At 49.1% G+C, this 26386-nt stretch overlaps 1 protein-coding gene, 2 long non-coding RNA genes and 3 other non-coding genes across 11 annotated transcripts; 1 reads left to right on the top strand and 5 right to left on the bottom strand.

Annotated features, from left to right (window-relative positions):
* The first annotated feature begins 448 nt into the window (after window positions 1-448).
* Window positions 449-7504, top strand: LOC121157206 (lipopolysaccharide-binding protein-like). The gene is made up of 6 exons (XM_040981242.1): window positions 449-523; window positions 3187-3393; window positions 4141-4311; window positions 5318-5385; window positions 6492-6537; window positions 7304-7504. The coding sequence occupies exons 2-6, from the start codon at window positions 3289-3291 to the stop codon at window positions 7502-7504; spliced, it is 591 nt and encodes a 196-aa protein (XP_040837176.1). The 5' UTR covers window positions 449-523; window positions 3187-3288.
* Window positions 7505-10718: 3214 nt separating this feature from the next.
* On the bottom strand, window positions 10719-15729 carry LOC121157341. 6 transcript variants are annotated; one of them, XR_005884003.1, is made up of 5 exons: window positions 15526-15729; window positions 15044-15050; window positions 14447-14519; window positions 13152-13222; window positions 10719-11640 (listed from the first exon to the last, which is right to left on the bottom strand). It is a non-coding gene; the product is annotated as an uncharacterized LOC121157341 (long non-coding RNA). The 6 variants fall into 6 exon arrangements; XR_005884001.1 differs by lacking the exon at window positions 15044-15050 and having other exon boundaries at window positions 14447-14592; window positions 15519-15729; XR_005884002.1 differs by lacking the exon at window positions 15044-15050 and having other exon boundaries at window positions 14447-14589; window positions 15519-15729.
* On the bottom strand, window positions 12629-12759 carry LOC121157540. Its single transcript, XR_005884062.1, has one exon. It is a non-coding gene; the product is annotated as a small nucleolar RNA SNORA71 (small nucleolar RNA).
* Window positions 13686-13819, bottom strand: LOC121157539. The gene has a single exon (XR_005884061.1). It is a non-coding gene; the product is annotated as a small nucleolar RNA SNORA71 (small nucleolar RNA).
* Window positions 15283-15416, bottom strand: LOC121157538. The gene has a single exon (XR_005884060.1). It is a non-coding gene; the product is annotated as a small nucleolar RNA SNORA71 (small nucleolar RNA).
* A 1257-nt stretch (window positions 15730-16986) lies between the features above and the next one.
* Window positions 16987-18509, bottom strand: LOC121157342. Its single transcript, XR_005884006.1, has 2 exons — window positions 18391-18509; window positions 16987-17977 (listed from the first exon to the last, which is right to left on the bottom strand). It is a non-coding gene; the product is annotated as an uncharacterized LOC121157342 (long non-coding RNA).
* Between the last annotated feature and the right edge of the window lie 7877 nt (window positions 18510-26386).

Raw genomic sequence — 26386 nt, 5'->3', positions numbered from 1 at the left:
TCCACTTCCCATCCAGCTCCCTCCTTATGGCCTGGGAAAACAACAGAAGATGGTCCAAGTTCTTGGGCACCTGCACCCACGTGTGAGATCCAGAAGAAGCTCCTGGCTCCTGAACTCAGATTGGCTGAGCTCTAGCCACTGTAGCCATTTCAGGAGTGAACCAGCAGATGGAAGATCTCTGTGTCTCTCCTTTTCTCTCTTTCAGCACCCTTGGGCCCGCATTCTGGAAGTTAACCAGCATCTTGACCATCACTCAGGCCAAGAGACTTCCCTCCTGGCAGAGATTAGGCTTGCCACCATCTCTCCAATAGGAACTATGGGTGGCTAATACATGCTCTGTCTCCAGGGTGAATTCTTCAGCCTAAGACAACGCACCCCAGTCCCATTTGCTGCCCCAGCCATCAGGCTGCCCCAGCGACACGACCACATGCTCTACTTCGCCATCTCTCAATACATCTTCAACACAGCCAGCCACGTCTACCAAAAGGCTGGGCGCACACGCATCATCATCCAAAACAACCAGGTAAGGAGGAACGGATGGTGGGGCTCCCAGGAGGGACTTCAAAGGGAGCTGTAGAGCTGAAGAAACTCGAGCCTGTCAGACATGGGTTCAAGTCACACTGTGCCTCAGTTTCGCTATCATTTGTGTATGTGGCTCGAACACAGTTGTCTTCCCATATCTGCACGTTTCCTCCTCTCCATCATCAATACCAGTCTAAAAATATTAGTGTTTGTCTTGACTCCTTCAAGACACATCCAGATGTTCATTACAGAGTAGTGTTAGTTACCAATTAGCCACAACAGCCAGGGCTAGGCCAGGCTGAAGTCAGGAGCCAGGAACTCCACCATGTTCGCCCATGGGAGTGGCAGGATTCCAAGTGATTGGACGATCACCTGCTGCTTTCCCAGACACATTAACAGGAAGCCATATTAGAAGTGAGGCAGCCGGGACCAAGACTTTGGTACTCCAACATGAGATGCTGGTATTGCAAATCACTGTTCACCACAGTGCTGGCCCCTTAATATTATTTATTGCTGTTAATTTCTTATTGGACCTAATTTGCAAATTCAACTTTATCCTTGGTATTTATGTATAGAAAAAACAGTACAGTAAATCAAAGGATATACTGAAAAGTTCATGGAAAATTGAATTAAAGATTCCTTTATGGAACCAGGACTGTGGATTAGTGGGTAAAGTATAGTTTACAGTGCTAGCATTCTATATGGGCACTGGTTCGAGTCCCAGCTGCTCTACTTTCAATCTGGCTCCCTGCTAATGTGCCTGGGAAAGCAGTGGAGAATGCCCCAAGTCTTGGACCTCCACACCCACATGGAAGGGCTAGAGGAAGCTCCTGGCTCCTGCTTATGCTACTGTGCTAAGTGAATGCTGGCTGTCACCTGGATGGATCACCAAGACACTTGGCAGCTAACAAGTCCCCAGCTCTCCCTCCCCTGCAATGCTCCCCAGGTGGCCTCAGCATGAATGGTGGGGGGATATGGACTTAGGAAGGCAAGGGTCATCAGCCTTCCTTAAACCTGCTCATATATATATGTAATTTAATAAATTATAAGTAGAATTAAATGAATATTATTTAATACATATTATAATATTATATATATATATATTTTTTTTAAGTCAGATTTGCAGAGAGAGAGCTTCTATCTGCTGAATCACTCCTCAAATGGCCACACCAGCTGGAGTGGAACCAATTCAAAACCAGAATCCAGGAGCTTCTTCTGGGTCTCCACACATAGGTGCAAGTGCCCAAGGATCTGAGCCATCATTCACTGCTTTCCCAAGCTACAAGCAGGGAATTGTACGGGAAGTGGAGCAGCTGGGATATGAACCAGCACACATATGGGATGCTGATACTGCAAGGCAAAGGATTAACTAGCTGATCCACAATGTTGGCCCTTGCGGCTCCTGAAGGGAAGCCTGAACAGCACACATTCCCAGTTAACCGCCATAGTAATGCTATAGGAGCAGCCCAGGAAAAGTGTGGGAATCTGGAGGAAGGTGAGCTCAGGGAAGGTAGGCTGTGAGTGGAGTTGCCTAGGCAAAGGAACACACATAGCTAAGGTACCATCCAAAATGGGTATAGAAAAAGTTTGCCTAGGAAAAGATCGGGAAATAATGAGTGCATAGGCAACGGGCTCCATGAGTGATGGCTTAAAAAAAAGAGAGAGCTTGGGGAAAGCCATATGGAGAAGTATATTAAGTGCCAGATTGTGGAGACTGGTGTTGTGGCACAGCAGGCTAAGTCCTGGCCACTTGGCTTCCAGTTTCCTGCTATTGCAGCTGAGAAGGCAGCAGATGATGACCCAAGTATCCGGGCCCTGAACACCCATGACAGAGATCGGAATGGAATTTCCGGGAGCCTGGCTTCAGCCTGGCCCAATCCTGGTTGTTGCACACATTTGGAGAGTAGATCAATGTACAGAAGATTGTTCTTCTGTCACTCTGCTTTTCAGATAAATAAGAACATCTCTTGCGCTCGCTCTCTCTCTCTCTCTCTCTATATATATATATATTAAGATTTATCTTTATTGCAAAGTCACATATACATAGAGGAAGGGAGAGAGAGGAAGATCTTCCATCCACTGATTCACTCCCCAAGTGAGTGCTATGGCCGGAGCTGAGCCGGTCCGAAGCCAGGAGTCTAGAGTGTCTTCTGGGTCTCCCACGTGGGTGCAGGGGTCCCAAGACTGTGTCATCTTCAACTGCTTTCCCAGGCCACAAGCAGGAGCTGGATGGGAAGTGGAGCAGCAAGGATATGAACCAGCGCCCATATAGGATCCCAATGCGTGCAAGGCGAGGATTTAGCCATTCAGCCATCACACTGTGCTCTCTCTCCTTAGTGTGAGCTTGCATGTGTAAATCAGCTCTAATGAAACTTCCTATGAGCCAGGCACTCACCTAGCATGTTACCCAACAAGCACGTCATTTCACCTACACACAACCTGTAAGATAAGTGCTGCTGCCCACATGAGACCCAGAGGAGGTTCCTGGCTCCTGGTTTCAGATCAGCTCAGCTCCAGCCATTGAGACCACTTAGGGAGTGAAACAGCAGCTGGAAGATCTTTCTCTCTGTATCCCCTTCTCTCTGTAAATTTTCCTTTCCAATACCTATGAATAATGAATCTTAAAAAAAAAAGATAAATGCTGTTATAATCCCCACTTTACAGGTGACGAACTTAACAAACCTTACAAGCCAGTCAGCTAGAAAATGGTGGAAGCAAAGCTTGAACTCAAGCTGTCTGATCTCAAACTCTACAAGCCTAACTGCTATGGTTTCCTGCCTCTCAAGTAACATTCTACGGCTGCTGTTGCAAGTCCCCACTGAATCCCCAATCTCCCTGCAAACCAACTTACTTCGGGGACTGTTTCCATCGGTAAGAGCACTGCCCACTTGTTTCAGAAGATAGGGTAATTCTGTTGACCTAGGCCTGACCAAGAGATTATATTACATGTCAGTGAATTGTGTGTAGACAAATCGCTGGTGGAACCATGGGTAAAAATAACAGCTGTTGAAGTAATCATTCTACTAATGCCAATCATTAACTGAGTATGCAGTGCAAACACACAGGATCTGGGTTGAGACTTGTGGGTTTGAGTCCAAGGTCAGCTATTATTTATTTTTGGAATTAGCTTGCTAGACCTCAGCTTCCTTATTTGTCTGACAAGGTTGACATTATTATCTGCCTCACTGGATTTCTGGAGGAATCATACGGGAGATGAAAGCACTCAACCAACACACCAAAGCCATTCCAGGATGCCAGCAGGGGTCGCTTGGACATGCCATTTGCAGCTAAGCCAGTCATTACCTATATAGGGACATTTAGGTGGAAGCGTGGTTGATAAGTGGAAGGGGTAGTATGGAGGAGCACTGGGCCTCCTCTCTCTCAAGATAAACACTTCAACACCAAGCCCAAATAGTCCACCAGTCCACACACACCAGCCCTCACAGAGGCAATATGGTGGCCACCTACTGCCATCTGTACTTGTCCACTGGGTGTCTTGCCCACCAGACACTCCATCAAATTACCTTCTCTGATCATGACAGCTAACCTCATAGAAATGAATTCTAGAAAAGACAATTGTTTCCATTCTGTGATATTTGCTCTCCTGGGTGTTCCCAGTTGGCCAGGTTGTTCCCTGATATGGAGGTAGAGTTTGAGGCATCACCGGAATCACAGCCATTACTGACGTTCACTCCCGGGAACGTGACCTTCATGCCAGTGATGGACATTCGAATCTCTGCCCTCCAGAGCAACTCCTCTGCCCACAGGCCACTCTTCCATCTTAGGGCGGTGAGTCCGATTCTGACCAGGGCATCCAGAGGCTGGCTGACCATGCAAGGAAGTCCCTTTCTGCTAACACAGAGTCCCCAGACAGAACAGGTGATGTGTGTTGAAGCCTATTTGCTCCCATGAGGCACTTGGCTCTCTAAGATATCTTAGAGAGAACATACATTTGTCCTTTTGGGACTGGCTTATTTCACTGAGCATAAAGGTCTTCAGTGGGGAACATTTTCAACATTATCAAAAATTTTAGGACACAGATAAAGTATTATTGAGAGGGAAATTTATTTATTGCAAATTATTTATTTCAGTTAAAGGAGTCATACAGAGATGGGGAGAAAGAGTTCATCACTGGTTCACTCTCCAAATGATCACAAAGGCCAGAGCTGTGCTGATCCAAAGCTGGGAGGCAGGAGTTTCTTCTGGGTCTCCCACATAGCAGCAGGGGTCCAAGGATTTGGACCATCCTCTGCTGCTTTCCCAGGCCATTAGCAGGGGCCTGGATCAGAAATGGAGCATCTGGGACTTGAACCGGTGCCTACAAGGGATGGCAGCACTGCAGGCAGAAGATTGGCTTACTGTGCCACCATGGCAGTCCCTCAAGTAGAACAGCTGACCATTATAGATGAGGAACCCAATACAATCACCGTTTGATCAAACAGTCCTCACTCTTAAAGACAGGGGCCAATTGGTGGCATTCCCTAAACTTCTCCAAGGGTTCAGGCATTCCACGAAGGCCCCTTTGTGGCCTTCTCCAAATTTCCATTGTGCTTGCAGACTGAACGTTTCCTCCCTGTTTGAATGTTTCCTGTTTTCAGTTGGAGCCTCAGCTCGCTTTTCTTTGTCAGCTGTGGAGCTGCCCTGTCTGCCCGACCCTCTTTCCAGAGTCTTGGCCAGCTGTTCTTTGCCCTCAGGGTACATATGTCCATAACATCTGAGGCGTCCATAGCTGGAGCTTTGTGCCTTGGCTCAGGAGCCAATAGGATGCCTTAATGTGCTTTTTTTCCAACCCCAGAAAGCCAACATTTCTGCCAGCATCAGTGTGAGATCAGGCAGGATCTTTGGTTCTGTGGCCTCAGGAAGGTAAGAGACCAGGGCCTGGGGGAGGAATGTGGGTGGGAAGGGGACTTCTCAATAGCCATTGGAGACTCCAGTCTGGTCCAGTGATAGAGCTGGGGTGACCCTGGCCCCAGGGACCTTCGGAGCTAGGAAATTACCTACACCAGTGCTCTCTGGGCAAGGAGACTTAACCATACCCCAGGGATAAAGCTGGAAGCTGAGAAAGACAAAGGTTGCCTTTGGGGTCCTATGACTCTCAGCTAACCTCCCCCCTCTCAGGCATTAGTGGAGAAGCCAAAATTTTTACAAATAGAGATTTAAGCAGGACTACCTAGTAGGGGTGGGGATGGAGCCTAAAGCTGTGCTTGTAAGGATTTCACATCTCAGAGGGTAAAAAGTTAACTGTACACATCACAAAGTAAGGAAGGTCATGGATAACGGTAAAGGTGTCCCAGCCTCTCCCTCCTGTGCCACTGCTCAGATACAAAGTCAGAAAGCAGGTGTGTATCCAATGAGCTGGGCTTTGGGTAGCAGAGACTATGGCACCTTCTTGGGGTTGGCCTCCACCAGGAAGTCCTCTCTGCTGAGCTGCAGGTGTGCAGTGGGGCTCCTCAGAGGAACTTCCTGGCCTCAGGGTGAGAGGCTTCTGCCGATGGAATGCCCTGACCCCATTGAAATGGGCCTCTTTTTTATGCTCATTGCATGCTTCTACGTTTCAAAAATCATACATGCTCATTGCACAGTTGCTCATTTCTAAAATAACAACAATGTATTGCAAGTATTACCATTACCTGTAAGAGCCAACAAAATACCCACTAATGAAAAAGCCTAATAGCCTAATAGTCCTATTTATGCTTTCATTTCCACATTTCCAACCTTAAAAAAATTACATAATCAGGGATAGAGGGCACATACAATTCTTTGTAGTCCTCCTGATTTATTATAATTCCTGTGAGTTATTTAAGTCTCACCAACACCAATGATGCATCACTATCAATGCCACAAGACTTACAAGTCACCCACTGCAGAGTGGATCCTAGGTACCAGGCTCCTAGACCATGGGCCCTGCCCACCAGCACTGCACAGTGCCCTGGGTAACAACACTGACCTGTGTTTCTCTGTCCACACAGTAACCTGAAGCTCGAGCTGAAGCACTCCAGCGTCAGTTATTTCCATGTGAGTCACTTTCTTGCAACATCTCTTGGATCTCTTCCCCAGGCAGGGTTTTCGGGGTTTCAGGAAATATGATTAGGTCTAAGAAACTGCCCACAGGCTCACAGGAAATGGGTAACCACATCTGAAACTTAGCCAGGGTGAAAGTCACCGTGAGGGTATCAGGGTGAAAGGCATGAACTGTGGAGTAAGATACCTTCTCTGCCACCTGTTGGCTGTGTGACGGTGGACAAGTCACATAACCTTTCTGAGCCTCAGTTACTTTGGCTGTAAAACGGGAATAACAATTGCATCTACCAGTTGATTAAGTAAGACACTTTGACAAAATGTCTCTCACGTAGCAGGCCTGCAATACATGTTCACTATTGGAATGGGAGTGGCCCAAGTGCACAGTGCTCTATCTTAAGCCCTTGGAGAATTAATGATGGGTTTAAGAAATGAGAATTTCTGCGAAATAATGCAGAGTTCAGCCCTTCCAACAGGTTCTGGGGAAGCATACTGTAATCAAGCATGCTAATATTTTGCTAACAACATGCTGAAATAGTCACACAACCACTAAACAGGTTCCTGACAGTTCAGGTCATGTTGCACTGTCAAATGAGTTTGCATGCTCTGAGAATACAGTAGCAGAGATCTGGGGATGTGCTTTTCTGCAGTGGCCATGGTCATGGCCAACACCTATTTTCAATAGGACAGATGTTTCCAGAGTGGAGACAGATGCTCCTCCCTTGACTCTCACTTGAATTCATGACTTGTTTCTGCACACCAGGTGAAGCTGATAGAAGTTATCATCAACCACTTCGTATTCAAGGTCGTATTACCCTTTCTCAATGGTAAGAGCTGCCCCTGGCTGACCTGCAAGGAAGCCTATTCTCCCTCCTTGCTGCAAGACCCACCATGCATTTACTCATTCATCCATTCGTTCACCGGACAAGGGGCAGCCTCTGTTCTTTGGCACCTGGGAGTATGATAATCCCTGAGCCCTGCCCTGGGGAGTTCACACCTTGTGGAGAAGGCAGTGATATCAGTGTGATAAATGCCATGAGAGTTATCAACCAGAGAGCTGGGAGGAGGGGGAGGAGACCCTGAAGTTGGAGGTGAAGCTGGAGGTGAGGACTACGCTGAATCTCAACAGTAATGGAGCCAGACCAATGGAGTAGGACCATTCCAGGTAGTACCACCTGCACTTGGCACCCAGGTGTATGGTCGGGTGAGATGACTTTACTGAGTGACCTTGGTTGAAGAATATTTGCAACAGTGGCTGCCTGAGAGTCAACAGGCCTCCTGCCCTCCAGGGTCCTCTCCAGCTGGTCTCACCATTTGTTTTGCTTTTGTTTTATATTTACTTATTTGGAAGGAAGAGTCACCTGCGAGGGGGATAGAAAGAGAGATTATCATCCATGTGTTGTTAGTTCACTCCCCAAATGGCCACAACAGCTAGAGCCAAGTCAGGCAGAAGCCACTAGCTAAAAGCTTCATCCGGGTCTCCCACATGGGTACAGGAACCCACAACACTTGGGCCATCTTCCACTGCTTTCCCAGGCACATCAGCAAGGAACTAGATGGGAAGTGGAGCAGCCACGACTTGAACTGGCACCCATATGAGATGTCAGCATTGTAGGCAGTGGCTTAACCCATACCACTGCCAGCTCCATCTACCTACCTTTTATGACCAAGACATAATAACAGCAGAAGTTCTCTGGAAAATAGAAAGCAGGGCAGATAGGTAATGGTCCTTAGTGATATGCCCTGGATAGAAACACTGCCTGCTAGATGATGAGGGAGCCATGATCCCTTGCTGGACTAACAGGATAAGCTGTCCAGGTGGGTCTGCTGAAGGCGCCTGCATTTCCTAAACCAGAGCCACACCTCCTAACTTCTTTGTCCAGCTCACCTTTTTCTACCATTTACCTTCCAGCAAAACTTCAGGAGGGCTTCTCTCTCCCTCTTCCAAACAACACCTTCATTAGCAGTCTGGAGTTGCAAATTCACAAGGTCAGTGAGAAGTGGGGTCTGAAGGAGGGGATCTAAGACCTGCTGGAAGGCTGCCTCAGGGACTGGCGGATCCTAGGGGGAGCCCAACTCCCATCTGCAGCATGGGAAAGGGGGCTCTACATAAAATAGCTCAAAGCTTAGTCACTCCATTCAGATACCTTGTTTGGGCATTTGAGAGGCAATTGCCTTCACTGCAGGTGGGGGTGCAGAGGGCCAGAGGAGATGTCCTACTTCTGGAATGATGTGGCCACAAACAAACTTAGAATCTTCAGCAGTGGGTCCCTGGCCAGCCCTCCCACCCACAGCAGCAAGGGATGATCTTGGAGAAAAATGGACAGAGGAAGGAACTCAGCTGGGGCCAGAGGGCAGAGACAGTAAGAATAGACTTCCTGATGTAAATCCTGGAGTTCTCGTTTGCCAATACCCTCCCTGTCCACAGTGTATTCTTACCCCAAGGTAACCCCATACAATGTCCTCAATCTATTGTGAGGGGAGTAGACCCAGGCAGCACCCAAGGGTGCCTCAGTTCTCCCACAAGAATAACATATTAGAGAAAAAGTGACATGTGTGGGTATCAGTAGCTCGGAGAATTCAGATGAATTCCTGGGGCTGGCAGCTGATAGGCTAAGTGCCTGCAAGGGAAAAGGCTTGGTTTCTGCAGAATTGGGTTTCTGCTCCAGGGAGAATCAGACTCTCCAGGTCAAGGATCCTCTCACAGGAGCTCCTGCATGGGTCAGCAAATGATTGTTGTCTCTTCTTTTTACCTTCTCTCTAGAACTTCTTGCTCTTAGCAGCCAACATTGATTAGGCCACAGGCATGGATGATACTAAGCCGGACCTGCCTCTGACCTTGCCGGCTGAGGCCAATCCGCCTCTTCTCCCATGGACAAGGTCAACAAAGAACTAATGACAACAGAAGACAGACCTGACGACCATGGGACACCTTCCACATTGTTGTCCTCCTTCTCCTTTCCATATCCCTGCATTCTCTTTGTACCTGAGCTCAGCTTGGTTCAGGCCTCATCTGCCTCTAGAATCAACTTCCACGAAGGAAATTGTGTGAGCACTGGTCAATCCCCACGCAGCCCATCCTATTCAACATTAAACACATAGAACAGCCTAGTCGTACAAATAATTTGATATCATGGTCAAGGGAACAAGACCCAGACGGAAATGCGTGCAAAGGCTCATCTTGCCAGCGAGTAGGTAATATTGATGGAGCAAGACCAGTCTCTAGATGGCACTACCCTTATCTTCCTCTACTGATTTGTCTCTGGGCATGATGCTGAGGCAGTTGCATGGGCTCAAAGAGAGAACGGGGAAACACATTGTCTCTGCCTTCCTCAAGCTTACAGTCAAAACCACAAGCCCAGATGGCTTTTCTATAAAGGACAAGATGGTACATATTTTAGGTCCATGTAGACTCACCTCTTGCTATGGCAGTAACAAACAGCCATTAGGCAATAAATGAGTTGAGCATGGCTGTGCTCCAATAAAACTTTTTACAAATGTGCAGTGGGCCTGATTTGACCTCTGGACCACCATACCATATAATCCAGCCGCTGGTCTAAAACAACAGCTCACCAAGAACAGAGTATATGCCACAAAACCTAGTAGCTAAAGACTTTGCCTTGCACGCACCAGGGTCCCTTATGAGCAGCAATTTGTGTCCCAGCTGCTCCACTTCCCATTCAACTCCCTGCTTGTGGCCTGGGAAAGCAGTAGAGGATGGCTCAAAGCCTTAGGACCCTACACCCATGTGGGAGACTCAGAACAAGCTCCTGGCGCCAGGCTTTGGATTGGCTCAGTTCCAGCCGTTGCAGCCAACTTGGGGAGTGAACCAGTAGATGGAAGATCTTTCTGTCTCTCCTCTGTAAAACTGATTTTCCAATAAAAATAAATTTTTAAAAACACAAACAAAAATATTCCATCACAATTGTTGGGAGGGTTGGCCTTGTGCACCATAGATGCAATAGGTGGCCCAAGAGAGATTTTATTAGAAATGGTATCACTCTACTTCTGGGGTATTGGTGAATTTTTAGTAAAAATTTAGAAAAAAAAATTTTAATTTGATTTGCATAATGCAATGAATGGTTAACAGACAGCTGGAAATCTTCCCTCAAGTGAGAGAGGCACTCGTGCTTTTTCCTCATGCTCTGAGAAAACAGTGACAAAGGCTTTTCACATTCCAGGTTGGCAACCAAGTCTCAATTTACAAAAACATCAACCCTGCGACTTTATTGCAGTGTCATTAAGGACAGTAACAACAACAACAAAAGTAAAAACAAAAAACCTACGTTGGAGTTGAATGCATACTTCTGAACCCCAACTTCATTTTGAAGAACCTTCACCCCCTCTCCCTGGAGCTAGCCTGGGAGTTGGGCAGTGGTTGCCCAGCTCTTGCTTCATGCCTTGCAAGCACCTCCTGGGATCCTGTGAGCAGATTTTGAGTTCCGGGGTTCTGCAACACTGCCTGGTTTGGATCCCAGGCTCTGGTTGTTGGTTCCAGTTTCCCGCTAACGAGTCCCTGGGATGCAGTGGTGATGGCTTAAGCAGTTAGCTTCCTGCCACCCACATGGGTGACTTGAGTTGTGTTCTGGGCTCCCAGCTGAGGGACACACTCTCTTTGCCATAAACATAAACCAAGTAGCAACTGTTCACGTCCCAGTCCTGAAACACACAAATCAATGTCCCATTTCCCTTTCTAAGTCGCAGTGTGTGTACCCAACAGGAAGAGCCTGAGTGAACCCATGATCTGGCCCAGGAATCTCTTGCTCTAGGTCTGGAGACGATTCTCATGCAAACAACAGTTTCAGGCAGCACTGAGCCGGCAGCAAGTAGCAACTCTGGTGATATTTCTTGTGTTGGCCTCTGTTCATCTGTCCCTCAGTTATCCACAAACACCACCAAGAGATGTAAAACAAAGGACCAGTGAAAGACTAATCCTTTGGGGTTTCCACCTGCATCAATGTGAACTGGCTTAGCCACAGGCTATGGGGTCCCAGCACTTGGCATCAATTCACCATAGTGAAATCAGAAATTTGGGCACCCCAAGGACACAGACTCCACAGCCAGGGACTTCCTCCAACAGTATGGCTCCAAGGCTGACACCTGGAAGGGTTAGAAAGAAGACAAGACTTTACCCACTGACTCCTACACTCCATCCCCGCTGACATCACTGGGAAGGCCCCAGCCAACCAGGCCCAAGCTTGAGCTGACACACTAAGGCAATGCTTGAGCTGCTAATGCATGCAAAACACAAGCATTTCTCAAGGTTCAGTTACAGAGCTCCCCTTCCCAGACAGCCTCTCCTGGCTTTCCTTCTCTGTGTCTTGATCAACATTCTCAAGAAAAGCAATGCACACTATGTCACTCAGGAAAGGGCACAGCAGCAGGGACACCAAGCATGCCAGTCACAGGAGATCTCACAACCACTGGGCTCCCCTCCACTCTCAAAAAATGGAACTCATGCTTTACAATACTTACTGACACTCTGATGTACTTCAAACCGTATAAGCAAAGAACACTGGACTGAGAGCTGGGAATTGTCATCTATGACTGCTTTCCCAGCTCACAACAGGAAGCTGGATGGGAAGTGGGGCTGCCGGGATTAGAACCAGCACCTATATGGGTTCCCAGAGCATTCAAGGCAAAGACTTTAGTTGCTGGGCCACCGCGCCGGGCCCGGGTTCAGACAATCTTAAGCATGCTGAATAAACTCAAATGGTCCCAAGACTTGGAGAAGCTGAGAACACAAAGTAACTCATTGTGGAGCTGCCCCTGGGCAATTAAGTCCACCTATAAGGCTTGTGCAGTCATTAGAAACAGCTAATGACTTTTATAGGTACGGTCCAGGGTAGTCCACTTTATCAGGGAGTAACACCCAAGCCATGCCTAGGATGACCTCCGACTACTCTAAAACGTTCGTTCTGTGTGGTTTCTCCTGGATTTCCCTGCCTTCAATGCTACTGGGAGTTATGTCAGCACAGAGATAAATTCCAGCATGAAATGCACAGAACACAGTATGTACCCCTACCAGCTGAGGAGTTAACCATAGCACACAGGGACCAGCAAAGGCCTAGTGGAAGAAGGGCGAGTGTGTGGGAAAGCTCTAGGGTTTGGAGGGGATGGGAGTCCCCCCCCAAACACGGGGAATGTCTTTCACATTCCTTTCCCTGCACTACCAATGACCAAGGCACAGGCAGCCTTGATCACTTTCCGGATGCAGGAGCACAGCACTTGCAGCTGCCACATCTGGCCACATGCATGTACACAGAAACACACATGCAATATATCAAGTGTTGAAGGTCTAAAGCAGGTTACAGCCATCCATGTTTAAAGGTGGGTCCTGTGGTACCTGAATCCACACTTATCCCAGGACACTGCTAACACACCAGTGTCCAGAAACTGCCACAGGGAACTCTCAGGACCCAACTACAAATTCCTGTAAGTTGCTGCTTGACTGAGCTGCCCGAGACTGCCCCACAGAGGGCACAACAGGGACCTCACAGGCTGCCAAGTACCTTATGCTTCCCTTCCCATCGTCAGCCAAACTTCAGAGAACATACATAGGATTACATGAGAAACAGAAGAAAATACTGGGAGAACAACCCAAGACTCACCTCAGCACCCATGGTGTAGCTGCCTGGCACAGTGATGCAGACTCGTGCCCAGTCACTGACCTTAGATTCGCCTGAAAGTGAACACGCAGCACTTGACACAGCAGCTAGCAGAACACCCTACTGTACTTTACTTTGTCCACCTCAGTGGCTGCACAAGCGCCTATCATCATGACCTATGGCCATAGAACCCCCCACTCCAGTGGACAAGAATTCTCCACAAGCCACAGATGAGGTCACAATAAGCCTAATCCTCAGAGAAACAGCTTTCATTGGGAAAAGAAAATGGGAAATGCTGTGAGTCTGGACACCTGGGGTGGCCTGAGACAAGCCCATAGGCCCCTAGCAGGTCTCTACTTCACCCTGCTGAGCAAATACACCCCTCCCAGCACAGGAAAGATACAAGGAGAGTAATGTCACAGAGAAGCAGGGACAGTTCCCAGTAGAAACCCTGGGATGACACTGTCCCGTGAGTTTCCAAGGAACCTGCGGCAATCGGGGCAGCTGCCAGCAAGAAAACAAAGCCAGGCGAAGAGATGTGGGAAAGCTGCAGGGTTTGCAAGGGACGGCACTGGACCCTCCAAACACGGGGAAGCGCTTTCCACAGCTGCTCTCCCTGCACTATCAATGACCAGGGCACGGGCAGCCCACGATCACTTTCGAATACAGGGGCACAAACAGCCACAGCGAGGAAGAGAAGGGAAGCCATAGCCAGCCTTCTGGCACTGACCGGGGACAGAATAGCACAGAAATTACTGCCCTGCTGCATAGCCAGGGATCACAGAAACTGCTTGGGATCTGCGGGGAGACACTCACCACCCCCCTACGACAGGAAGGGAAGGCAAACTTAGCCAGACAGAACACAGCAGATTAGATCACCCTTGGCATAATGTGGCTAATGCATCTGGGAACACAACTCATTACTCCCCAAATCCTTGGATGCCTGCTACCCAAAAAGGAGATCCATATAATTCACAAGTAAAGAAAGGCAAGTTCTGAGTGGCACCAATTAAACAATTATGCAGCACTCCAAACGTCACTCACAGGACACCAATCAGCAGGTGACAGGAGACAAATGCAGAGGTCTGCAAACTCCGGACCAAGCTCTCAATGCCCCTCTGTGCAGCAGTCCCTTGAGGACACCACAGAACCCAGATCTACCCTGCAGGCTAGCACACCAAGCTGAGGACAAAGCAAGCACCCTTCAGCTTTGCTCTCACTTCTCCTGGCCTACACACCTACACACCCCTCCCCTCACAGCTTGCACAGAACTGGTGCACCAGACAAGAGCCACTTACCTGGACTTAACAAGCCACACTTTTCCCGAGGACATCACATCTGCACACCCGCAGCAGCAGGCACACGACACTCCTGCAAGGGATGTGAAGGCAGCATGCGATCAGCTCACGTGGCACTGCTTCCGGCACCTTCAGCAAACCATCTCCTTGATCCACAGAAAACCACTGTGAGAAGCAAGGGCCTGGGAGGCCAAGGCACTGCCACAGGCCCTAGGGCCACATAATCTGAAAGCGACAAAAAGGCCCAAGGGAAATCATGGCTTCCCTGCATCAACAACAAATAGGACACAGGCCTTGATCAAATGACAAAGCACTGTCACTGACTCCTGGCCTCAGCCAGGCTCAGCCCTGCCTATTGGGGTCACTGGGGAAACAGAACAGATAGAAGGTCTTTCCACTGCTCTGCCTTCAAATCCATCAAATTTAACACTGGCAGAGCTCAGAGCACCACTGGGGGAATAGTGGGTGCTCACCAGCCCCACACACCACCTTGCCCCCACATACTCCCACATGCCCACTGTGCTGGGCCCCGGCCCTCAAAACCATGCCTCTTCTTCCTTCCAGTTTCTGCTTTCACTTGTTCCTGAAGGGCTGAACCTGCGGTCTGCTGCACACGCTCCATGGAGTCAGCCAAACACTGCCCTCCAGGGCATAGCATACTAAACCAACAACTGCCATGGGGCACGACTGTGGCACACATTCTTGAGACAGGGACCCACAAAAATTTGGGTCCCACCCCACACTTGGTCATAACCGCACAGGTCCAGCAGCGAGCCCCGCAGAGAGAACCCCTAGGCCAGCTGCCAGCAAGCACTGACAAGGTGCTGAGGGACAGGTGTGGGAAAGCTGCAGGGTTTGCAAGGGACGGCACTGGACCCTCCAAACACGGGGAAGCGCTTTCCACAGCTGCTCTCCCTGCACTATCAATGACCAGGGCACGGGCAGCCCACGATCACTTTCGAATACAGGGGCACAAACAGACACAGGGACAGAGGCCACAGTCAGCAGGTACTGACTGTTCACCCACAAGCCCAGGGCCCAGCATGCTCCACTGTCCCCACAGACGTCTCACCATGGACTCCCACACTCCACATCAGAGCACCTGGGTTGCAGTCCTCCAGCTTCCTGGGAATGTGTGTCCTCCTGGCAGGCATCAGGTGACGGCTCCAGCACTGGATCCCTGGCAGCCCATGGCAGGCCTGCTCTGACTCCCCAGCTCCTGCCTTCAGCTTGGTCCGCTCCTGGCCATTGCACCACTACGGGGGAGTAAACCAGCCAACAGGACACCTCCTCTCTCCACCTGCCTTTCAAAATAAGAAGTATGTCAAAACATTTCAAATTAACTTTTTAGAAAAACTCCATTTGTGCCTCTTACATCCACCAGATTAAATCCACCAAAGAGCAAACACTGCTAAACCCACCGCCTCAGCCAGTCACTGTCCCCTCAAGTCCTGAGGCAATCTAAGTCTGTGCACCCTGGCCTCATACAGGGACACAGCCAGGGCCCTGACCTCAGAGCTCCTGCAGGCTCCCCACTTTGCAGCAAAGGCACACACAGCTCAAGGAAGGCAGGGGACTTAGCCAAGACCGGACCTCAGCTTCATGCAGTCACCAAAGCCAGCCCCCACCTGCTGCAGTAGACCTCTCCCAGCAGCCCCCTCTGCTGGTGTCATCCCTGGCAGTGACGCCTGCCTGCAAGGTACTCTTGCGCAGCACTTACCTGCGTCACCCTGGGTAGCTCAGCAGCATGTGGACACGGGTTGTAGCAGTTACTGTCTGATATGGAACTCGCATGGTAGTCCAACAGTGAGCCGTAGAGCCTCCAGGCCTAGGCAGAGAAGGCTGTGCCCAGATCTCTTCTGAGTCACATCTGCTGCTCTTATGCTCAGATCTTGAGTTCCCCATATCAATCACCAGGAGTCTGACATCGATGTAAGCGCACAAGGGCCATTTATTCAAGTCCAAGCTTGGGCCTCAAACGTCACTGTGGCAGTGGCTCTGGGTTGAGACTTATGATTGTTTAACTTTTAAAACTACACAGCTACACTCATGATTGACTAATCATTCAAAAAGCGCAAGCTGGCAGGTTTCTATTGGCAAAGCAAGCAAGTTTCAAATAGCGCAAATTGGCTGGTGAAGCCCAGATGGCATGTTGTAAAGCAAACAATTCTCATCTCTATGAGGCAACTAGGGGACCTCGCTGCAATTTCCAAAAACAAAACTTGTGCAGCTTCAGATTAGGCGAAGCAGACGGTTGGAATTCCAAGGTCTCTCATTCCCTCCTCTTGCTAGTAACTCTGGGAGCCAATCATGGCTCCTGGATCTCCATATCCAAATAAGCCTCAGAACAAGGACAGAATCGGGATCTCAGAACCACCAATTGTACTGTACTAACGCATTCCTTAATAAAAGTAAGTAATCTACTAATGATGCAAGGCCGAAAGGTTAACATTAGTATCCATTAAGGTGGAAATTTAGGTAGTAAGCCAGAGGGATGTGTTAAACCAAGATTCAAACCACCCCTCTGCCTGTTCTCACTCTCACCTCCTTTTGGCTAGACCTTCCAGTACCTTTGCTAGCGATTCCTTGCTACTCCTGAACAATCAACTTGGCAACAGCATCCTTCTCCCAGTCTGTGCATAAGCCTCCTTGCTGGAGGAATACAAGATCTAACCCTCCCGGCTCACGGTCAGTATCAGCAGCGTCAGTAGTTCTGGGTAGACACTCAGCGTAGCTTGAGTCGATTTTTGTCCAGAAGCGGGAGCTAACACCCGATCTGGGCCCATGGGAGTGGGCGAGTCTTTTTCCAGGTACCTTTGGATTATGATTCCGCCTCCCTGGTCTGTCCCTTCCTCATAATAAAGCATTCCCCATGATTTTCCATAATCCCATTTTGGGTCCTTTGGATTGGTTATATTTATCCTTATGCGTCCACACAAGTCTACACAAGTCACATGTGGTTTCGCGGGACAGGGTTTTCCCTTTCCTCGTGCCGGATATCGGCCGCCCTCCAACGCTGTACATCCTGGGGGCCACCAGCCAACAGCTATGTCAGCATCCACCTGGAGCGGCTGCCAGGCAGTTGCCACCCTTTCGCAACCCCAATATCCACAATAGTGGTGGTCAGGTCGGTTACAGTAAGAAGGTCCCTGAGCTGGACACATGTAGAAATCTGCAGCGTTCCTCAACACACGCTGGGGTGCACACTCACAGGGCGAGCCGGTGACGAGGGAACATAAGGTGATTATACAGTGAGGAGGCTCTCCTCCCAGGGGCCCCTTGAAGGCGGTTACAACTGTGCCATCCGCCCATCGTCTCAATTCCCATCTGTATGGCCAATGTGGGTTCGGCGTTACCTGGGTCAAACTTACAGTTGCAATGAGAGTGAGAAGTACAGTCATATTCACTGTCTGAGGGGGTTGTTGTCGTCTCCGACAGCCTTCCATTCTGGTGAGGAGTCGTCTCGCTCAGGGAAGGGATCGGCAGGGCGGATGTAGGTGTGATGGACCCACGTGGCAGATAGCTGGAATTCTGAGGTCCCTTTGGAAAAGCAAGGGGACGAAGCATTAACGACAGGACACGATCCACACTGCTCATCCCATGCCCTGGGAACTCATCCAGCTTGCAAAATGGGGATTTCTCCCACTTGCTTTCACTCAGAGCTATCTGAAGGAAAACCCACGACCAGCAGTGGCGTAAGCTACTGCCCCACTCCTTGGTTTCTGGAAGGCGCGCCCTAGCTGCTGTGCAGACGTCAGGGGTTCCTGCCTGCTCGGGCGCTCAGTCATGCTCGCCCCACCACCTCTCCCTAGGAAGTTTTCAGTCATCCACGAGGGTCACACGGGCCACGGCCCGGCCTGGACGCTCACTCCAACAGGCAGACCCGCGCGCCCCACTGGTTACCCGAGACGACAGAGACGCGCCAAGTCACCCACAGTGCTCACCTCAGCGTCCCTTCACCGTCCGCGACGGACGCGGGGGAGCACAGCGCAGGTGCATGCCCGATGTCCGCGGATTCCGGGAGATGGCGAGCAACTGTGATGGAGGTACTCCACCTGCCCAGAAAGCACTAACGCGGCCCAGCGCGAGCGGAAGTACAGCTGAAAGCGCAAGCTGCGGCCCAGAGCGGCACTTCCGCGGATAGCAACTCGCGCCAGCTTCCCTGCAGCTCCCCCTGGCCTGGAGGAGCTTAATTTCTGATTGCCAGGCTAGGATTCACGTCAAAGTACTATGGAATTTTCCAAGTATCCTTTCCTGCAACCCACAAGATAGATCAGGATGGATTTCCAGGCTTTCCTGGCTTCAGCCTCAGCCCCGGCCATTGCAGCCTTTTGAGAAGCAAGCCAAATGAAAGAGGGCTCTCCCTCTATCTGTTTTTCGAACAATTTTCTTTCCTTTCTTTTTTTTTTTTTTTCTTCTTTTTTTCTTTTGTAACAGAGCCTGGGCTTCTTGCAACAGTCCCCACGATAGAGAACCCTCCCCTCCAGCTTCTTGGTACCGTTTTGATCTTTTGGAGGTTTGGGGACTGAGTGGACAGAAAACCCCAGTAGGAAAGGCCTGTGTCTTCCCAGGAGACGGCAGCTTTCCACGCGCTTGGCCCCAGCTGAGGGAGAAGAGAGAAGTCTTACCCACAGATGATGATCCGAGAAAGTGTGAGTTATGCATGGGACAGCATTTTAAATAGTCGAATGGAAACCGGGTTTTCCATTTTTGGTGACTGAAGATTTCCTTTAAAAATGTATTTATTGGGGCCCAGCGGCATGACCTAGCTGCTAAAGTCCTCGCCTTGAACGCGTCAGGATCCCATATGGGCACCGGTTCTAGTCCCAGCAGCTCCACTTCCCAACCAGTGGCCTGAGAAAGCAGTCGAGGACGGCCCAAAGCTTTGGGACCCTGTACCTGCGTGGGAGACCTGGAAGAGGTTCCTGGTTCCAGGCTTCGGATCGGCGAAGTAACCACTGTTGCGGTCACTTGGGGAGTGAATGAATCATCAGATGGAAGATCTTCCTCTCTGTCTCTCCTCCTCTCAGTATATTTGACTTTGTAATAAACATAAATAAATCTTTTTTAAAAAGTATCTATTTATTTGAAAGACAGAATTACATTGACAAAGAGAGAGACATAGAAAGATTTTCCATCTACTGGTCCACTTCCCAAATGGCTGCAACAGCCAGAGCTGAGCCGATTTGAAGGCAGGAGCCTCCATTTCTTCCAGGGCCCACATGTGGGTGCAGGAACCATCCTCCATTGCTTCCCCAGATGTATTAAAGGTGAGCTGGATGGGAAGTGGAGCAGCTCATACTGGAACAGGCATCCATGTGGGATGCTGGCACTGCAGGTGGCTGCATTCCCCACTATGCCCCAAGTCCTACCTGCAACCTAGTGATTGCATTACCACTGGGCTGGGTTGGCACTGGGCGGACAGTGTTCTGCTACCTGGGAATCTGTGACATCATAGTGGTGGAAGAGATCCCTATGGCCTCAGGCCCCACCTGAGTGGCTGGCTGCACAGATTCCCACAGGGGAGGGTGGCACCTGAGTCTAAGCCGGAAGTCAGCTGCTGAACACCAGAGACCTGCAGGCGTTGCAGCCCCACCACCATGCTGACCGTTTTGCTGTTTTCATCCATCGCCCTCCTCATCTTCCTATTGCTCCTCTGTTACTGCGTGTTTCGGCAGCAATAGACTGAGGTGCCTGCAAGGCCTGATGGAAGTTCTTCCTGAGCTACCCCATAGACTGCCATCTGCAGGTGTACAGGTAGCGCACTGTACAGCCAGTGGGAGTGTGAATTACATCAAACCAGAGATCCCAGACTAAGTAGATGCCCGAGGAAACACTCGACTTTGGAGAAAGAAGGCATTTTCCCAGGGAGCCCCTTGTGGTGCAGCAGAGTGCCCCTGTATTACACCTTCTAATAAAAGGCCTGTGAGACTGTCTGTGAGAGTGAGTGTTCCCCACTCAGGCTTCATGCAGCAAAGATGATGACAACTGGGACAGGGGACCCTCAGGGGAAGACAAGAGCCAATCAGCAACAGGGCCTCTGTGAGAAGGCAGCCCTAAACCCATGGCCTTTCAGGTTCCAGCTCTCAACTCTCAACGTCTCATTCTGAGCCAACATGTCTGCATCTGCTTGCTCTGCGATATCCAGGAGGTGTCACCCAGCTCCTGGAGTCCCTTGTCTCCAGGGCAGATGGAATGAAGAAGCTGCTGGATGTATTCAGGTCACACCCCACCGTGGTCTCTGTTGCTCTGGATGCTCCCCTAGATCATGGCACTTTCCAGGGTGAGCTCCCCAGGAGGGCCTTGCAAAGCCAGGGAAGGGGTGAGTGTTACTGCAGCTATGGTAACAAAGATTGCAGGGATCAGGAAGTTTGCAGGGGGTTGCAGCTGAGCTGTTCCCTGCTTTCAGCTGTCTCCACCGATTTCCATTTCTGCTCACTCCCGGCAGTGGGGTGAGATGGCATTTGCTGGGCAGTCATCGACAGCATGTCTTCACAGGCAGTGGGGCCAAGCAGTCTCCACCTGAACTTTACTAGTCCTTGCTCAGGGTGTTCAGTCTACATGTATGATTGGATGCACCTCTGTGACCTTGCATAATTTGGGTTATGGCTATTAGGGTCATGACCCAAATTATACTCCCTGAGTCTTTGTCACAATGCAGAAATAATTGCTCTTTTTTTTCCAAAGCTTTGGAGAAAACACATGTTTTTTTTTTTTTTGTGGAAAGGTTAAAATTGGATTCCATATTTAATACTGTAGGAGTTTTCTGGCTTTCTAGTTTTCTTTAAGATAATTTTATTAAATATACTCTAGGACTATGTTCCTGTTACCTACCTGTAAAATAGTATGGGCAGGGTCCAATGCGATGACTCAGTGACTAAATGCTCACATTGCAAGTGCCAGGATCCCATATGGGCTCCAGTTCATGTCCCAGCTGCTCCATTTCCCATCCAGCTCCCTGCTTGTAGTTTGGGAAAGCAGCAGAAGATGGCCTAAAGCCTAAGGATCCTGTACCTGTACCTAGGGAGATTCAGAGAAAGCTTTGGCATTTGTTGCCATTTGGGGAGTTTAATTAACAGATGGAATATCTTTATTTCTGTGTCTCCTTCTCTCTGTAAATCTGTCTTTTCAAGGAAAATTAAAAAATTATATAAGATTTTATGGGAAGGCATTTAGCCTATAAGGTAGAATGCTCACACCCCATGTTATAGTGTCTGGATTTTATTCTCAACTCTGGCTCTTCAGTCTGGTTTCCTGCTAACAGACTGTGGGAAGCAGCAGAGACATCTTAAGTAATTGGGTTCCTGCTATTCACAGCTTGTGTTCCTGGTTCCAGCTTTAGCCTAGCCTAGCTGTGGTCATTGTAGACATTTAAAAGCTAAACCAATAATAGAAGCTTTCTTTCCATCTCTATACCTCTCAAATCTATCATCATCTATCTATCTATCTGGAAATTAACAGAAAATCAAATGTGGCTCTTCATATTTTCATTCTGATAGTGCCATGTCCCTTTTCTCATTCACAAAACTCTCTGGCTGTGTTGGTCTGAACTGACTATGCTATGCCAGAGTGTTTCCTTAGGGCAGTAGGTGGAACATCAGCTTCATAAATGAGGCTTATGCTCATCTCCTACCTTTTCACTCTCTGTTCTTGTTATTTTGTTAATTTCATTTGGGTCAAGAATTCCTTTGCTTTTTTTTTAATCCTTGGAAACCAAGGAGAGACTGGGCTACGAGGACTTTTTTTGCACATTAGAAGCAGTGAGCCCTTCTCCCATAGCCACTATGACCATTTCTCTTTCTTGTACCAACATTTAAAGACCTCTGTAACAGGCAATGCAATGGAAATGTTTCTCCATTCAGTACCAAACTTCTCCACTTTTCACATATACCTTCTCCCCTCTCCCATTCAGTTACAAAACCTTCCTTTACCCTGAACTTATTCCCATCGCCCTTCATGTTTTGATCCCACAAAAATCTCTGCAAGTCACCACCTCCAAGAAGCTGTTTGGATTTGGCATGCCCATGGATGTACTTCCTCATGCACTGCTGTTAATGACAATTCTGATTCATGGACCATCACCTCTCTCAACCAGTATGAGCCTCAGGCATCCCTCAACAGCACTTAACCCTGACTTGGGGAGAGCAGAGCCCTTGATGCACACAACCTGGGTTTTACTGACAAACCAAACTCATAATGTCCAAGTGACAAAGCCATTCATGATGCGCCAGAGGCCTGGCAGGGTTGGCAGAAAAGTCAAGTATGCGAAAAACACCAAAGCTTAAACACAGAATGCACCTCTGCAGTTCTTTCGCCTGCAGCATGAAAACACAAGACTCTGGGAATGGGTGTCTGGCTTGCATCCCATGCAGAGTGTATGGAGTCAGGTTGTGACTTGGCACCACATTCCAACTTCCTGCTGCTCAGTGGGGAAGGCTCAGCCAGTGGAGTCTGCCACCCACATGGAAGACGTAGACTTGAGTTCCCAGCTCACAATTTCAGCCCAGCCTCACCCTGGATGTTGTAAACATTTGGGGAGTAAATCAGTTTCTGGAATCAATAACACACAGACACACACACACACACACACACACACACACATCTCTAAAAAGAGATCAAGACTCTGGATGCCATGGCCACTTTCAAAAGCAAGCTTGGCCATGTGTCTCACACAGATAAGTGCTAAGGGAGTTTTCTAGCCTCCTCTTTATAAGGGCATCAATGTGGTTCGTGAAATCTGATTACCTCTCAAAGACCTCTCCTTCGGGTACCATTAAATTGGATATTAGGAATTTGGTGAAGGGGCCTGGCACAATGACTTGATTGGCTAATCCTCCACATTGCAAATGCCAGCATCCCATGTGGGCACCAGTTCATGTCCCAGCTGCTCCACTTCCCATCCAACTCCCCACCTGTGGCCTGGAAAAGCAATGGAGAATGGCCTAAAGCCTTGAGACCTTGTACCTGTGTATGAGACCTGGAAGAAGCTCGTTGCTTTGGATTGACTAAGCTCTAGCTGTTGCTGGAGTGAACTAGAGGATGAAAGATCTTTCTGTCTCTCCTATCTATAAACATGTCTTTCCAATAAAATAAATAAATCTTTTTAAAAAAGTAAATTTGGGAAGGGACACAAAGATCCCATCTGTATCAGTGTTCTGTTCTGAAGATTACAGAGGAAGGCTGAATCAAAATGACTTAATTTCCAGATTGATGTGATATTAGACGGTCTGTTGTCTGTGAAGCTTTGACTGTAGTGTTGGTTAGTGATGATCTGCATCACATAATGAACATAGTTTTCTAGTTCAAGCAAACTTTTCTTGTCAGCAACAGAAGGTAAATATTATTAGATGTGTTTCTGAGCATGCTGTTAAACTGCTGCCTGGGTTTGGATTGTGACTCAAGGCGTACTTTTGGGAGAGACAGCCTGGGACCAGACGAGAGTGTCCATGTGCCCTCTTACTGGATGATAAAAGAACAGAAGGCCCCGACTGCCTGCCCTTCACCTAGGCTGGTGCTGAGGTTGTGCTTGTGCCAACCCTGGAAGATGAAGTGAAGAGTCCTCACAGACTAAAATCCAGTTCATTCCTTTTGCCATGAAAATGGTGAGTCCTGCGGTGCAGTGGTTAGAACCCCTCTTGGTGCACCTGCAGCCTGCTTCCAGGTGCCTTGGTTTGAGTCTTGGCTTCACTGGCAATTCCAGCTTCCTGCTAATGCACACCCTGGGAGGCAGCAAGTGATGGTCCGAGCTGTCTCTCTGTGGGACCCCTGCCATCTCTGTGGGAGACCTGGACTGAAATCGAGCTCCTAGCTTCAGCCTGGTCCAGCCCTGGCTGCTGGGGTGTATTTGGGTGAGTGATAGATGAGCTGGGTAAGATAGAGATGGATAAATCTGTCTCCGTCTCTCCCTCTCTGTGTCTCTGCCTTTCAGAAAAATGAATACTAGTTTTTTTAAAAAAAAAAACTGTGAATTCTCCAGGCTCAGTGTTCTTCTAACAGTGTAGCACACTGTTCAGACATCCTTCAGGAACATTGCCCTCCCCACCCCCTCCCCTGGGGAGCCAACAAGAACATGAAACTCTGTCTACTGTTTTTGCAGTTACTCATCAGAGGTTTCAACTATGACTTAGGAATGTCTTGCCCTCTGCCGGTGCCCATCACATAGCAATAGGCTAACTTGTCTGCTTGCAAGTAGGGTGAATCCTAGGCCATACACAATTCTTGATGCATTAACATCATCACCTATGGGGGAGTGAACCAGTGGATGAAGGATCTCCCCCTACTCCCCAGTTTCAATTAAAATACATATTTTTTTTTAGATTTATTTTTATTATTTTTTTATTGGAAAGGCGGATATACACAGAGGAGAGAGAGAGAGAGGAAGATCTTCTGTCCAATGATTCACTCCCCAAGTGAGCGCAACAGGCTGATACTATGCCAATCCGAAGCCAGGAGCCTCTTCCGGGTCTCCCACGCGAGTGCAGGGTCCCAAAGCTTTGGGCCGTCCTCGACTGCCTTCCCGGGCCACGGGCAGGGAGCTGGAAGGGAAGTGGGGCCGCCGGGACTAGAACCAGCGCCCATATGGGATCCCGGGCGTGCAAGGCGAGGACCTTTAACCACTTGCGCCACCGCGCCGGGCCCTAAAATACATATTTTTAAAGATTTATTTATTTTTAATTGGAAAGGCAGATATACAGAGAGAAGGAGATACAGAGAGAAAGATCCTCCATCTGCTAGTTCACTCCCCAAGTGGCCGTAGTGGCCAGAGCTGAGCCAGTCTGAAGCCAGGAGCCAGGAGCCTTTCCAGGTCCCACATATGGTTGCAGGGTATCAAGATTTTGTGCCATCCTTGACTGTTTCCCAGGCCACAAGCAGGGAGCTGGATGGGAAGTGGAGCAGCAGGAATACAAATCGCGCTCATATAGGATCCTGGCGGACGCAAGGTGAAAATTTAGCCATTAGGCTAGCATGCTGGCTGCAAATAAAATAAATCTTAAAAAAAAAAATCACGGATCGTATTTGTCTTTTGCACTGCATTTCCAGTACTTTTTCCAATACTTAATAGGAAGCACTATTTAAGCAGATTTTCTAGATGGATGAATGATGAGAAGATGGATACACGGACTGATGGAATGATGTGTAGGTGGATGGAGCCAGGCAGCCTTGGCGGGAGTAAAGCTCGATGGGGCTGCGAAGACTTCAGCGGCTCCACTGCACTAGGCGGCGCTGCCATAGGCTGTAGCCCAAGCCCGCAGACGCACTTCCGCCAGCGCCGAGCAGGTGCAGGGAGCTTCCCGTCGCTGCAGTGTGGTCCTGCGTGATGCTCTACCTGCCAGTCCGTACAGCTTTCTGCTCTCGTCGATCCGGTTGAGTCACTGCAGGAAGCTGTTGAGCTGGCTTCCCTCTGGGGACCACGCTGGGTACTGCTTCTCTTCCACCGGGAGACTCCGAAATCAGCCCGCACGTGGGGTCGTGGCCGGCATGCACCTCTTGTGAATCGTGTGCTTTCCGTCCCTGATCCTGAACTCCCGAGCCCTTTCACCCTGACATCCTATAGCCACGACATGACAAGACTCCCAAACGGAGTGTGGGTTATCTACAGAGTAGCAGATGAAATGCTCACGTCTGCGGGACCGCTGACTCGCTTGTCTGCCATTGCTTTTAAAAAAAGCACCACAAACTCCGTTTTCCAAAGCGGTTGAAAAACATTTCAACTGGGGACGCTTGTTCTCAGGCACCACAGCAAATAGTCAAGGAACTACCATTGCGCTAAGACCTGTTTCCTGCTAAATTTCACTGCCTAATCTGTGCTCTGCTTTTGGTTGCTGCAGGCACAGATGCAAACTCGCTCTTGGCATGGGTTCTATAACAGCCAAAACCCCCTCTTACCCTCATGCCTTTGATATTGGCACTCACTCCCTACTGGGCTCCTGTTGTCCAGGA

This window comes from Ochotona curzoniae, unplaced genomic scaffold (genome assembly GCF_017591425.1).
Source record: "Ochotona curzoniae isolate NIBS_2020 unplaced genomic scaffold, NIBS_Ocur_1.0 contig_3520, whole genome shotgun sequence".
NCBI classification, from domain to species: domain Eukaryota; kingdom Metazoa; phylum Chordata; class Mammalia; order Lagomorpha; family Ochotonidae; genus Ochotona; species Ochotona curzoniae.
The sequence above is the reverse complement of the archived record's forward strand: the minus strand, read 5'-3'. Positions and strand labels throughout refer to the sequence as shown.

What these genes read in the sequence shown, in the direction of transcription:
- LOC121157206 (XM_040981242.1), top strand. Translation starts at nt 3,289, where the DNA reads ATGGTTTCCTGCCTCTCAAGTAACATTCTACGGCTGCTGTTGCAAGTC. An exon ending in TTCGGGGACTGTTTCCATCG is followed by an intron (nt 3,394 to 4,140) that starts GTAAGAGCACTG and finishes GGGTGTTCCCAG; the next exon opens with TTGGCCAGGTTGTTCCCTGA. An exon ending in CACTCTTCCATCTTAGGGCG is followed by an intron (nt 4,312 to 5,317) that starts GTGAGTCCGATT and finishes TTCCAACCCCAG; the next exon opens with AAAGCCAACATTTCTGCCAG.